This window comes from Lonchura striata, chromosome 5, assembly GCF_050655825.1.
Source record: "Lonchura striata isolate lonStrDom1 chromosome 5, ASM5065582v1, whole genome shotgun sequence".
In the NCBI taxonomy this organism is placed as follows: domain Eukaryota; kingdom Metazoa; phylum Chordata; class Aves; order Passeriformes; family Estrildidae; genus Lonchura; species Lonchura striata.
In genome coordinates, this window is record NC_140707.1 from 20,628,462 (window position 1) to 20,642,832 (window position 14,371).

At 46.3% G+C, this 14,371-nt stretch overlaps 1 protein-coding gene across 2 annotated transcripts in view; it reads right to left on the bottom strand.

The window, feature by feature from the left end:
• PTDSS2 (phosphatidylserine synthase 2) overlaps positions 1-14,298 on the bottom strand; it is a 29,760-nt gene extending 15,462 nt beyond the window's left edge. The window contains exons 1-3 of one of the 2 annotated variants that reach the window (XM_021555993.3): positions 14,040-14,298; positions 5,933-6,034; positions 1,373-1,455 (exon numbers count right to left, since the gene is read on the bottom strand). In XM_021555993.3, coding sequence (XP_021411668.1) covers positions 1,373-1,455; positions 5,933-6,034; positions 14,040-14,221 — 367 coding nt within the window. In that variant the 5' untranslated portion in view covers positions 14,222-14,298. Of the gene's footprint in view, positions 1-1,372; positions 1,456-5,932; positions 6,035-12,925; positions 14,015-14,039 lie in introns of those variants that run through there. The other variant, XM_085579987.1, reaches the window with a different exon arrangement.
• Between the last annotated feature and the right edge of the window lie 73 nt (positions 14,299-14,371).

Below are 14,371 nucleotides of genomic sequence, written 5' to 3' on the forward strand. Positions count from 1 at the left end.
GGGAAGCAACCGGTGTCTGTCCACATAGCAAATTATTAAACTGGATAAAATGGGGGCCTGTGTGGAATCAGTAGGGAAATGGCAAAGCTGGATGAGGCCCTGGCTAAAGCTGGGAATGCAGCCAAAAAAAGAAATAAAGCCACCAGTCTGGACAGGTGCCACTAAGGTAGTGGCTGGGATCAGTTTCTTTAATGGCTTTAATGAAAAGTAGGTTGATGACACACAGCAGGAGAAGCAGGGAAGGTAGGGACAGCAGAGATGATCCTGAGGGACTGGACTGACAGAAGAGCTCCTAACACAGCTTCACGCTCTGGAATCAGGAATTTGGGAGGCATCACATTATCACAAAAATCCCCAAAATAACCCTGCAGCTCTGCAGAGCACATTTGAAAGCAGAAAGCTCAAAAGAAAGCCAGAATGTTATGGGGAAATGTTACATTAAGGGCAAGACTAAAAGCAAAACTTCCCTGCTTTGTTCTAGGGAATAAAGCCAGCCCAGACAAACCCCATAACCTGGGTGCACCCAAGCGTCAGTGGTGTCCTCAAAAGGAGCAACTGATTTTACAGAAGGAACCACAATTAACTGGAACAGAAGGAAACACCAAAACCTGCTATTTAATAAGAAAGGCAAATTTAATAAAACCCCAGGTTTGCAGAGGTGTGCTGAGGGCAGTGCTCTGGAACCATGCCTACTCTGGCTGAGGGTTGTGGGGTGGCTGCTGGGTTAAATTTCTGGCATAAACCCCAGCTTTATTTGGCTGTAGAAGAGCCCAGTGCTTTCAGGAATATTATTTAAGCCTATATGAATTCCCTTAATTCCTCCTCTTTCAACAATTCACATCTAAAAATAGGCAAAAGATCAAAGCCATTTAAATATTTTCATGTTTCACCTGCTATTTCATTACCTGGAAGAGGTTTGTGTTGTGCTTTCAAATGCTTTCAAGACTTCCAGTCTTATAAAAAACCTTTAAAATCATAAGCAAGAGCCTTTAATCTCCTGTGGAAAATGGACATGGAGCTAAGGAAGTGCTCCTGCACGGGATATAAGGTCACAAGTGCAGTCTCAGCACAGAAAGGAGAAAAAAATGAGGATAAACAGGGGAAGTTCAGGTTTAAGAACCTGGCAGTTCTCACAGAGTTTTTTAGCAACAACAGGAAGCCAAACCAGGGAGATCCAAACAGATCTCCAGGCTCCATGGAAGCCCAGCAGGGTAGTTATGGAGGAGCCTCCACAGTCAGTGTGCAGTGCTGAGGAACCCGTGATTACTGAAATTACAACTTACCTGCTCTCCAGGCAACACAAACATTTACCACCCTCACAGACCAGGCAGCTCCTCAGGAGGATTTGAGTGAGCCCAGCAAGGTGAATTACCTGGGTGAGGTCTTGAGAATGGTCCATCTTTAGCTTGTGTCACCCCAAAACACAAGAAAACCAAAATACTGGCGACAATTCCTCTGCAAGGAAAAACAGAACACTCTGGTTTATTGCCTCATCCTCCTCCTGAGACTGAAAATTATGTTCTCTGATCTCAGAAATGTCTGGAACTGGTTCTTTAACTGCTGAATGTGTCCCTCTTAAATGGATCCAGACACTATCCAGAAAAATTAGCCAAAAAAAAGGCTGAGGATCACAGCAAATCAAACACTTCCCTGTGTCTGGGAGCAGCTTTTATTCCCACTGGCTCACAAAGACACACAGGATTTAGCAATGAGGCAGCTCTCACTGCTCCACTACATTTCCATGGAATTTAAAAAAGAGCTGTCAGACTTGTCACCACTCCAAAACAGCTTCTTAACCTATTAAAGACAAGCAGGAGCTTTCCAGACCACACCAGCACTGCTGCTATTTCAAGAGCTGGAACCATAACACAGAGTCTAAGGAACATAACAGAGGTTTTAAATAAAAATAAATTACTAGACCAGAAGCCCAAATATACCAAAGACCTACGACCCTGGGCATGTTCCTTTAGTTTTAATGGATTAAATGGCATAAATCAATCCAAAAGTGCTCCTTTTACTGCACCTCAACTCCCACTGGATCCTGCTTGCTGTCTCATATCACCTGCTTAAGAGCTGGCTGAAACGATGGACAACTGGGAAAGAGCTCATTCCCTGTTTGCAGGAAATGATGCAACCCCTGACTGCAAATAAAATGGCTCAGTCTGTCAGTCTGCAGAAGTCACACAAAATACCCAGTAATTTTGTTGCCAAAGAGAAAATTTTGCTGCCAGAAGCAACAGGAGACTGTGCTTTAAACATGTCAAAAAACCTTTCAAAATAGAAGACTAAAGGATTTACAGAAACTATTTTGTAACATTCACCTCCAAGCATAAATGTTTGTGCTTCCTGAAAATAAAAATGGGGTTTAGTTAACAGATGTAACTCAGTAATTTTGCTTGCTTTAAACACTGGGAAGCACACCAGAATTAGGTGCTGAATGGATCTGTGAACAGACAGTTCCATGGGGATTTCCAAAGATCTGGAGGGCAAAACCCTTCCAGCTGACCTCCAATAATGAGAATATTCTGCATTTTGAGTCCTTGGCTGCATCTGGAAGCTTCAGTCCCATGTGGTGTGACAACTCCACCCTAGCTCAGCCATGAACTGAGGGGTCCAAACCACTGCTCTGGGCTTGGAAGGGCTGTCTTCCCAAAGATGGATTTCAAATCCTGGATCCAAATCACTACAAGAGCTTAGCTGTGCTCCTTCCTCTAAAACCCACTCTTGCCATTATTACTTTTTTTTTCCTCGGTGATAACTAACTTTTATCTCTTATCCTCATTAATCTACCTCCTTAGGAAGCTTCCAATGCCTAAGCTGCAGCCTGGCCTGACGCAGGAATGCTCCAGCACCTGAGAGAGGCTCTCCTCTCCTCACCTGGCTGGACACAGCCAATGGATTTTCCTGAGCAGCAAATCAGGAAGGCACAAAATAGCAAAGTGTGCCCACAAAAATTATTTTACACTTAACCAAATTTAAAAACAAAAAAAAAAAAAAAAAAAAAAGGAGAGGCTGGCAGCAGCTCCATCAGCACAAACAAACTCTTGTTTGTGCTGAAGGAGCTGTGTATGGCCCTTTGTCCTGGGATTCAAGGAGCCAGCTCCCACTCCCTGTCCCTTCCCGGGCTGGATCCGTGCTGGCACAGCTGGTACAACCCCCTCGGGGCACCACAAGCCCTGGAAGAGGGCTCTGGCCTCCTGTTACCTCCACTTCCCTGTGGGTGCTCAACCACAGCAGCAACAGATTAGTATGCAAACCCACCTATCCCTGGATGTGTCCCCATGGAAAGCAGAGATTGCCAAGAGCTGTGTAAAAAAGCATCTCAGGAGAGACATTTCCCAGCTGGAAATTCAACATACAACCCTGAAGCACATCAGTGTTTTTAAATTTGAATGTGTTTTTATAGAAAAAAAGAACTTCCCCACCCCCAAGACACGCAGCTCAGCATTCAAAATATTTGGGAGCTGTGGATTTCTCCCACGGTATGCAGAGGAGGTGCTCAGTGTTTATTGGGCTACATTCAGAGCTGGAGCTCAGTGCAGGCTGAACAGAGGAGAATGTCACAGCTGTCAGCCAGGATGAGCTATCCCATGGCTGGAAGGACTGTGGGAATAAAGCTCTCATGGATCAGACAGGTTCCCAGCACAATCTCTCCCTGCCTAACAAAGGAAATGTTCCACTGTTCTTACATCAGGGGCAGTGTGACCACGTGTGTGATCCCAATGAACTCTTACTACATTTACATTCCATCAACCTTAGCTTAAAAAAACCCCAAACAATCCTCCTTTAATTGTTTCATTGCCCTGCCCTATTGCAGGGCGGAAGTCCTGTAACAGATGCAAACACCAACCTCAGCCACAGAGACCACACCCCGTGAGCTCAGAGGTTCCTGCTCTCACCTGAGTCTTGTCCATCACTTCTCCTGTGAGTGATTCCACAAATCCATCTGTCACCCTGCTCCTGCCAGGGACTGGATAGAGCATTTTATAAGGTGACATAATCCTGATTTTATAGGGGGGAAGGTGGGACCATCCCCCGACTCCAGTCCAGGAGACAGAGCCAGAAAATTTGGGAAGTTCACCTCAATTTACTGCTGAGCACCTACTGCAGCTCACAAGGACACCTCAGTCAGGGCATGGAAACAAAGGAGGCTGGAGCCTTTGGAAGTGTCTAGTTAGGCTTTGCATCTACCCCAGACACTGCTCCACTGTCAGTGTGCAGGAGGTGGAAATAAAACCCCGTGACAGCTCCAGACTCTGCTCCCTGGTGACAAAACCCCTCCTGGTCATTAGGCACCAAGTGTTCCCAAGGAATACCAGCACACAGGGACAGCCTCGTGCTGGGTGGAGCTTGGAACCGCAGGACAACACTGCTCCACACCAGGACTGACAAAGATCTGGGGGCAGGATAAGGGATTTAAAATTATGGATGCAAAAATACAAAATCTGTGATAATCTGGGCTATAGATACACCGCTGCACATTATGCCCATCTTACCCTGCTCTTGGCAAAATACCTCCTTTTGTTCAGAAATACATGAAACCTGGAGTATTTGGAAGATCATGTCCAAGCCTCAGGATGCTGCTTTTCAAGGGGTTTTGTGCCAAGACCTTGCAGTGCTGCAGGAGTGAGCAAAGCCCATTTGCTGCCCCTTTCCTGGCATGATGCTGTAAATTGATTTTAACAACTGCGCACTGGGTAAGCACACAAAACTCTTGTTTCCTCAGAGAAAGATCCACCTGCTGAATAATCTTCCCTGGGTTTGTTTTGATTAAGGCAGCTGAGGCTCTAAGCTCAATAATAAGTTTTTCCACTGAGTCACCTTAGCTCTGTATTACTCCCTAAGGATCCATTATCACTTCTCTTTCAGCTTTTCCCCTTCCCAATTCTGAGTCCACAGCAGTTCCAGGCCACAGCACCCTTCCAGCCTGGCCTCCCTCATTATGACTGGGAATAAAATGTCATTTGTTCACACAGCAGCCTTCCAGAACCTTTCCCAGCTCCAGACATCTTCCAGCTTGTCCCATGTCACCCCCACATGTGAAATCCCAGCTCTCAGTGGGGCACATTACCCCCAGGCATTGTGTTACTGTCAGAACAACAGCCAAGATTATCTCAGAAAATACCCCAATTCCTGTATCTCCAAGACAATGGATGCTATGTCCTGAGTCACTTCAGAAATATACAAAAAGAGGGGAAAAAAAAAAAAAAACCTTCAACAGCAAGGGGAAAAAATTCATTATATTGAAGAAACCAGACTGGTAGAAAACAATTATTTTCCTCAGTCTAGCAATGATGCTTTGCAGCATATCTTTAAAACATATTTAGCTTTTTAAAACACCACATTCCTACCTCCTTTTTCTTCCCTGTTGTATTTTAAAAAGGGAAGAAAATCAACCACACTGGATCAGTTTAAATTACAGTAGGAATCGACCACACATGTAAGATTCATTCTTATTTCCCCAGAGCTTCCCCCGGGCTACACATTCTCACAGCAATTTTCAACAACAAACAAGGATTTGTATTGAAATCTTGAACAGAATTTGACAAAAAGCATTTGAGCCAGAAAAATTTAGTCACAGCTCACAGCATTTTAAAATTATGGTTATTTTAAGGAAAGGTTATTTTTAAGAAAAGGCTATTTTAAGAAACAGCAGCAGAACCCTTGCCAAAGAAACCCAGCCAGGAGGCTTTAGCATACTTTTTGTATTTTGCTTTAAATCACATCACAGAGCAGCCACAGGCCTGACAGTGACACTAAACTGATCAGAAATTGAATTCAATGATCAGCATCAGAGAAGCTTACAGACTTAGGACTGGTTTTGTAACTTCCTAAGGGAACAGGCACTTCCACAAGGGAGTGCAGGGGGGTCACTGGAGGTCCCTTTTCCAAAACACACCTGGGAATATTCAGATAATCCTCAGATATTCACCTCTTTGTGTTGTAGGCTGTGTCCTGGGGAGTCTCTTCCAGCAGCGTTACGTAGCCCAGTGCACACGTGAGGATGAACAGGACTGTCAGGGTATGAGCTCTCCTGAAATTCAGAACAGAGAAAACTGACATTAAGAAGCAGGAAAACACACATCTCACCCTGCCAGTGCAGCCTCAGAAGGCCAAAACCAGGGCCAGCAGTCAGAAATATTGAGGTTTTCTGTATTGCAGAGCACAGAGAGCAGAACTTACAGTGGCACTGCATGTGATCAGCAGCAGCTTGGAAAAAACCAGCACCCAGTGCAAACGCCCAGATCTAAACAGCTCCAGGTGTCTCCCCAGGTTTGGCAGGGCCACACCTGACAGTGCTGCTCTACTTCACAGCCTACTAATCAAAATTGCAGCTGAGGGAACAGGCCCTTGAGAGCAACCAAAGGGAATTCACTCCAGACATGGGAATTACACAAGAAAAACTAGTCATTAAAAAAATATATATATATCTAAAGGACAACAGTTGCTGTTGCAAGAACTCTGATGCCACCTCAAGATGTTGGATTTCCAGGGATATTCCTACAGTTTCAGTGCACTTAGCACAAGGGGTTTCTGTGGGAACAGCTATGTCAGCAAAGCTGGGCGGCTGTTCCATGGCAGTAAAACATCCTCATCCATGGGAGCCCAGAGGTTTATATGGATTTTGGTGGAATTCTTCTGGCACAAGTTGCCCAGAGAAGCTGTGGCTGCCCCATCCCTGGAAGTGTCCAAGGCCAGGTTGGACTGGGCTTGGAGAAACCTGACCCAGTGGAAGGTGCCCCTGCCCTTGGGATGGGATGAACTTTAAGGTCCCTTCCAGCCCAAACCATTCCAGGATTCTGTGATTCTATGGAAGGAGAGCACACCCAGCCAAGGTGACACCCACACCCTACACCCACTGATCACCACACAGAGAATATTCTTACAATGTCTGCATCTTTTCTTACTTCAAGTTGAAAATTCCTTTCCTAATGAGAAGTCACTCACTATTTTCATCAGAAAAATCTCTGGCCCCAGCTGGGAAGCATGGGAAATCAAATAAGGTCAAAGGACACACCATGGGTTTTGGTTTAGAGGACAACATTCCTTAACACAAACTAATAAAAAAACCCATGTATAAAAGAGGAAGCTTAAGGGAAGAGAAAACTTGTAAAAGAAGTGTCTGTATGTGACATATTTGGCTCTATTTCCATTTTGTTTATATATTCTTTTGTAACAGCAGCTCACACCCCATCTCCAAGTCATTCCAAGGTTTGTATATTCAGGTAGGGTGGTGCACAATAAACCTTGGAATTTCCGAACCATCCACTGATTTCCCTTTAAACAACCCCGAAGTAACCCACCTAAAACTGCTCTGACAGCCCAAGAAAAGGTGCTAGTGAACAAAAATTCCATCCTACTGCAAACCCCACATTCTCCACAGCATCCCTGCAATCCCACACACCCAATACCTCATAAGCAGACACAATCCTCTTCTGCCCCTGCCAGAACAGAGTTTGACATTGAAGGCTCTCCTTCCTCGTGGTCCCAAGGACACGGACCACCAGCTCCAGCAGGACAACACAAGAACCCACGAGTACTTCCAGAATTAGTAAGGAATCGGTGTGCTAAAAACCAGGGAAAAGCTTGGGAGCCACCAGCTCCTGCTCAGCAGCTGCATCCTCCCAGGTGCCAGGACAGGTGATTCAGCCATCAGAGCTCACGTGGGGCCTGCCCTGGATCCTGCAGGCACTGGAGAACTAAACCCAGCCTCTCCCAGGAGGCAGGACAGCAGCAGGGAACCCACGCTCCAATCACACCGGGCTCCAGCTCGCTGCATTTACATCCAGATGTAATGAATGGATTCTACGGCCAACACCAGAAAGGTTACATGAACTCCAGGCAATTTTGATATCTCAGGCCTTCTTTTGTTGTTTGGTTTTGAAACTTATCATTGTGTTGCTATATTGTTACATAGTTATACATACTGTTGTAGAGTTATGGATATTATGTATTATATATAATTGTTACATCGTTGTTGTTGTATTTTTGAAGAAGATACAAAAACAAATCCAGGAATCCCACCTTGCTGTTTCACCACCTGAACACCCACACCAAGTCAGCTGCTTTTTCAATGCACTGAGATCCCATAAATTGCCAAAAAATCAGTTATTACACATCCTCCCTTGGACAAACACCTCGAGACCCCTCTACCAGCACAAGGGTGATTCAGTTGCGTTCCTCCCTGTAAGGATCTTGTAGGACAGTGAAGAGTCGGTGTTGGGGAGCCCCATGCATCCCATTTCCCATTTATTTTTGGTGCCACAGCCACCAGCCTGAAATCCAAGCAGCTGCCCTGTTTAAGGAGAAACAAGAGGCTGCTCTCATCACTTCCCTTGTAGCACAGCTTTCATCTCCAGATGCTGCCAGATTCCCTCCTAGCATGGTTTTCAAAGTAAAGGTGCTTCCAGCACAGCATGAATCCCAGGAGCTGGGATGAAAGACTCTGGAGATGGGCTTGACTTCTGGAAAGAGCAAGTTGGCAGCCCTGCCAGAGAGCTGTGAGCAGTGACACAGCAATGAGAGGGAGCATAGCATCACACAAATCCACTTCAGAGAGGAAAACAAGCCAGGAAATGTGGATGTACACCATGTCTTTATGCTCAGAAGTTTAAAAATAAAATAAAATTCATAAAATTCCATAAAAAGGAACAGTTCTCCTTAAGGAAGGGCTCATCTGAGAGATCAGGATGAATTTAATGGCACAAGGAGATTGTTTTCATCTCCACACACACTTTAAAATAACACACCAGGGGAAGGCAAGCTAAGAACACCCCAGCAAGGTAAGCAAGGCAGGAATTACATGGAAAGGCTTATGTTCTCCTGGCCTGCAGCCTGGGATGCTGAAAAGAGCTAAGCTGGGAATCTTCCCCTTAGAATTATACACAGAAGCTTGGGCAACATGCCCGAAGCAAAGGGGGTACAAACTGCAGCCAGATCTGGGAGGTTGCACATCAAAAACTCTGCAAAGCAGCGCTGACATACCTGAGAACAAAAAAAATCTAAGGCCAGGGAGAGAACTCACAACAAATCCCAAGCTGTTAAAAAGCTGGAATATTAAGTGGCTTATTTTTCTGCCTTTCTGCACCACACATTTGGCTCTTTCCCCACTCAAGCCCTGGGAGATTGAAATGAAATAAATCAGGTTTGTTTTCACGCAAGCCCTTGCCCTGCTAATTCAAATACCAAGTGAGAGCAAGTGAAGCTCTCCCTCACTGCAGATCACAAAAAAGTGGTTTTTTTCCCTAGTTAATAGGATTAAGTTTGATCCCAACTTCTCTTTTTCATGCAAGGCCATTCTCCTGTCACATTGAGACGCTGCAAGTCTGTCAAGGAAATGACAAGCGCTTTTATTCTCCAGCTAAGGTCTATGACAGAAATGATGTAAGGAAATTGTTTAAACATGTCATTTTTTGGGAGAGTCTGGCAGATCCTTGAGTGAAAAGGAAAGAGTAACACCCAGGAGCAGGCAGCCCATGGCCTCATTCAATCTCCCACAAATTAAAATCAATTTAAGCACAGACCGCACCCTTGTTGTCCATGGTTTGTTTGTCACCAGTGATGCAACAGCTCCATTAAGCACAATAACAATCACTGGAACACAATGCAAAGAATTTATTTATTAATATTTTGGTCAGTTCTCTTAAGTGGAACAAAAATCCAAAGGAAAGCCAGTCCAGTTTGCCCCTTGGTAAAAAAGTTGCACTAATTGTAGCTGTTGGTGAAAGGATTTGTCAGCAAACCAAATTAGTCCCATCAGTGACTTTTTCATTATTTCTTTATTCCAAAAAATGGAAAATTCATTAAACCGTTCCTGAAAGAGATTTTTAAATGGATGTCAAAGCTCTGTACCCTCCATAAACCAACATATCATCTGGAAATGCTAAGAAAATATGGTAAATAGTACAACAAACCCCTTCCTCCAGGAGCAGCAGAGGGCTGTGTGAAGAATAGGACACAAGAAAATACAACAAAAATTAATACTCATTAAAACCAACCACATTTGAAATAAAAACTGTAACTAACAGACAAACTATTGGGGATAGACAGACAGTTTGGAAAACTTCAAGTCAAACCAAACCATACAAATATGCTTTGGTTTTAAACTCTAAGTTATGTTTGAAAATCTGTTTAAACTCTCCGAGTCAATAAAAACCAGTCCCTATTCTTAGAGCAGTTGCACATCTTCAGCACATCCCCGAAGTCACCCGACGCTGATTAAATTTCTGTACGGACTTGTGACACTCCAAAATAGCAACGTGCCTTTTCCTTGCCATCTCCTCAAAGAATTCCAGGAGTACAGACCTCCAGAGACCCAGAACCACAGGTCAACAGCAAAGCTTCAGCAAATCTGGGGTTTTCCTTCCAATCAGGAGGAAAGACCGAGTTTCCAAAGTTCCTGAAGTTTCCATCAGTTCCACAGAGCTTGCAAGTTCCACAAATGCCTTATTTTGATAATTAAACATTTTTTTGCTTAAACCTATGAAAATGTGTCTTGATAGTTTAGGGCAGTCCTACTGAGACAAGTGACAAGAGCATTACAGGTAACATTCTTAGAGCACATTTTTCCCTATTACCCTTACCCTTAATTTTGGGAATGTGTTCACAAAAAAAAACCAAAAAAACAAAAAACAAAAACAAACGCAATATAGAGACCTGATATCCAGGTGGGGCATTGATCTCTGACAGGCCCTCTCTACAAAGATATTCCTTCTGCATGGCCAGCTTACTTGGCAGAACTATGCAGCCCCTTCCTTTGAGGGAAGGGCAATGCCATTCCCATAGCACAATTCCCAAGGCACAGGCCCTCTCATCCATGACCAGCTGGCAAATGTGGCTTAGTGGGATTGCACAAGGCCCAGATGTCCCTGCTCAGGTCATTCCCACAGGCTGGAAAAGCATGGCAGGGTGACCCAGGACTCTAGAGCAAGCATGGCTCAGCATGGCGCCATTAAAGCAGGGAAAAATCCCACATTCAGCTCCCAGAAAACTCCAGGAACGCTGCCTTGGAAGTGCTACAGCCACCCCTCAGGAGAGGACACAGAGAGCAGCTCTGCCAACCTGTGGATATTCCATCTCCCTAATCTCTCTTCTGCATAAATCCCCACCTCTTCCTGCAGACCGCCCTTAGCAAATCCCAAGTATTTCAGAGATAAGAGCAATCTCCACAAGGAATGGGTAAAGAATGTTTTGGTTTGAATAGCAATCCCTTCTTTCCAACACCAGCTGGTTTGCCCACACACATCCTCATTACCCAGGCCATCTGGGAAGAGTCACAACACTGAACACACCGTGAGGAACATGCCAGCAGGGACTGCCTCTTCCTTAGCCACAAATTCCACGCCTTTTGCACTAAAAGGTGGAAATAATTCCTACAAACATTGCCATTAGCCTATAGAGTCACTGCCAATCCCTCTTTTTTAGTTCTTTTCTTATTAATTTTAACGTCCTGAGTTCCACAGATCTCTTCTGCCACACCATGACTTCGGGAATTAATATCACATCCACGTGCTGGCGGCGTGAGATCAATAGTGTGAGAGATAAAACACGTTAATAATCAAAAGGTGACACTAAAGCTAATGAAATACAAATTATAGTAAGGCTTTGAAAAACCAATTAACCCACTGAGTCACAATGTGGTGGCAAAAGTGCATCTGGCACCTCCCAACACCCTCAAATCAAGACTGGGTGGATGCTTTCCTGAACAATCTTCTTTGGTTAAAGACAAGCTGTGAAATACCTGCAGAAATTTTAGGAGGAGATCACACACAATATCCAACTAAATGACCCCAGAATGAGCAGGGCTTTGTGTGAAAGCTCCTGCCGAGAGCACACAGACAAGAAAAATCCAAGGTGCTGGAAACAACAGGGAACATGTTCCAGTGGCTTGCCAGGAAAGCTTGGCATTCCCAGCTCTCCGCTAGGAAATTAGTTCAGGGATAAATGATACAGAAACCACGGATCTGCTTCAGAAAGCTTCCTCCTGTTCCCTTCCCTTGGCATTTCCTAATGGCAAAGGGAGCTGCCAGGTTACGCTGACTGAGCAGGTTCCCACAAGGGAGTATTTTCTAGTTCCAAGTCATTTATATGGAATAAGACCAGAGATATTAGCACACAAGTGGTTTTGCAAAATTCCAAACCGATTTTGAAGAAAAGGAAGCTCCACCTTTCCCAAGGACCACATTTATAGCAGGAAAATCACCTCTGCAAATTAAACTACTCCTGGAATGATCTGCGTGTCCACAGATCCCATATCCTCTCATTTTCCCAAAAGGAGCAAGCCAGAAGAGTAACCTTATCCCTAACTCCTGAACTCCAAAGAGAAGGTGTATTCTGTGTTTTTCCAAAATCATAGGGCAGCCACTGTTAAAAATTTCCCTTTCCTGTGACCACCTCCACAGCATGAGAGGAGTCCCCAGGGTCACAGGAAGAAAATCATTCCTCTGGATAATCTTTATTCTTGCACACAGTAGGAACTGAGTCATTGCCAAAGGATACTCTTAACACATACGGGGCAAAAGTAACATGAGAAAAAACGTTGGGACTTTTCCAGATGGTTAAACTCCTGGTTGTCAGCACAAGCTACTATGGAAAAGAAAATTAGAAAAAAAAAAAAAGAAAAATAAAAAGAAAAATAGGGAAATTAAGAAACACACTTGTGCACGCTGCCCTCCTGGAAGGGACCACTTGACACAGGGAAACTCCTGAGAGAAAAAGGCACATCCAGATTTCCAAAGGAACAATCCACATGGCCACACTAAATGACTAAATGCATTACAGCATTTATTCTGGGGTGACAGCCCTGTCACCGCCACCAAAAGCTGCAACGAGGCAAGATTCTACAGCAAAAACAGGTGTTTTAAGGCCTCACAAAACAGCCGGCAGGAGCCACCTTAGCGAGGGAGTAAGGAAAGGACAGCTTTACCCATTTTCCATTTAAAACCGGTATCCCGCGATTCGCTCAGCCTGCACGTGGTGTGCCCGCCAGGAAAGGTCCTTTTGTCCCCAAGAGCACAGCGTCCCTCGGCTACACCCGCACTGTGCCAGGGATCCAGCAGCATCCCAGTGTTCCTCCGCAGCTTGCACTGGCAGGAATGTCACCTCCTTCATCGGGATCAACACCCTCGGCTCCACTGCTGCCCAGATTGGCAGGGTGAGAGCCAAGTGCCCTCCCCTCACACTCCTCCATGCCAGGCTCCAGACAAATCCCATCGCCCTCGGCTCCGATTCCAAACACGAGTCTTGAGTGTCGGCTTGGTTTTCTTCATGGAAAGGGACGTGTGTTTAACCCATGGAAAAACACCTCTGCCTACACACACGCCTGCTGCTGAGGGGATTTATGGAACACTTTTCCAGGTACGAACACACCTCTTCCTGCAAGGACTGAATTTAAGAAAAAGGTGATTTTTCTCCCCTGGCCCAACACCAGCAGGCGTGGGTTTCTGCACCCGTTTGATGGACTGAGACACTCAAAAATACTCAACACCTGCCCAGCAGGAGTGGGGCACAACAATTTCAGCTTTCTGCCAGGATCACTGGGAGGAAAAGAGGAAAAAGCCTCTTCCAAGATTAAGGGAAAGGAGAGAAGGAGGTGGAGTCCATATAAACCATGCGGATAACTGGAATCGGGCAGGAATGCTTGCCCGAACACCGGTGGGCTCGCAAGGAATTGGAAAACACCTCCAAAGCACCCACCAGGCAGAACAAGTCGCTGGGCTCAGCCCTAAGGGTCTTGCACCTGGAAAAGTGGGGACCAGAACTGGGAAAAGGTGCCACCGCCAGAAGCCAGCCCTGAATTCCCGATACATTGCCAGGAAACAATTAGCAGTAGAGCCACGCCAGGGAAACACTTGCAGCGGATTCCACCACCGGTACCGGCGACAGAAGACACACGTGAACAGCAGATAACGGGGAGCAGATAACTCGGGTACCCCATTCCTTGGGGCGCCCTCCATATCCCATTCCTTAGGGACCCCCACATCCCATTCCTTAGGGACCCCCCCAGGTGATGGATGGGGGCCACGCCCGGCGCCTCTCACCAGAAGAACGTGTTGGTGCCGTCGTCGTACACTTCGGACTCGGTGCTGCGGCGGGGTCCGGCGCCGTCCCGCTCGGCCCCGGGGGCGCCGCCGTTGGGCTGCGCGGGGGGCGGCGGCGGCTGCTCCTCCAGCGCGGCCTTGCCCACGTTCCCGCCGTGCGCCCGCCGCTCGCCGCGCCTCATGGCGGCGGGGTGAGGGGTGGAAACCGGCGGCGGGGGCGCCCGGGGGGACACGCGGGGCCGGGGCCGCGGCGGGAGGGGCGGGCGGGGCGGGAGGCGTGACGCGGCGTGCGCGCGCCGCCCGGCGTCGGCGCGTGCGCGGGCGCGGCCGGG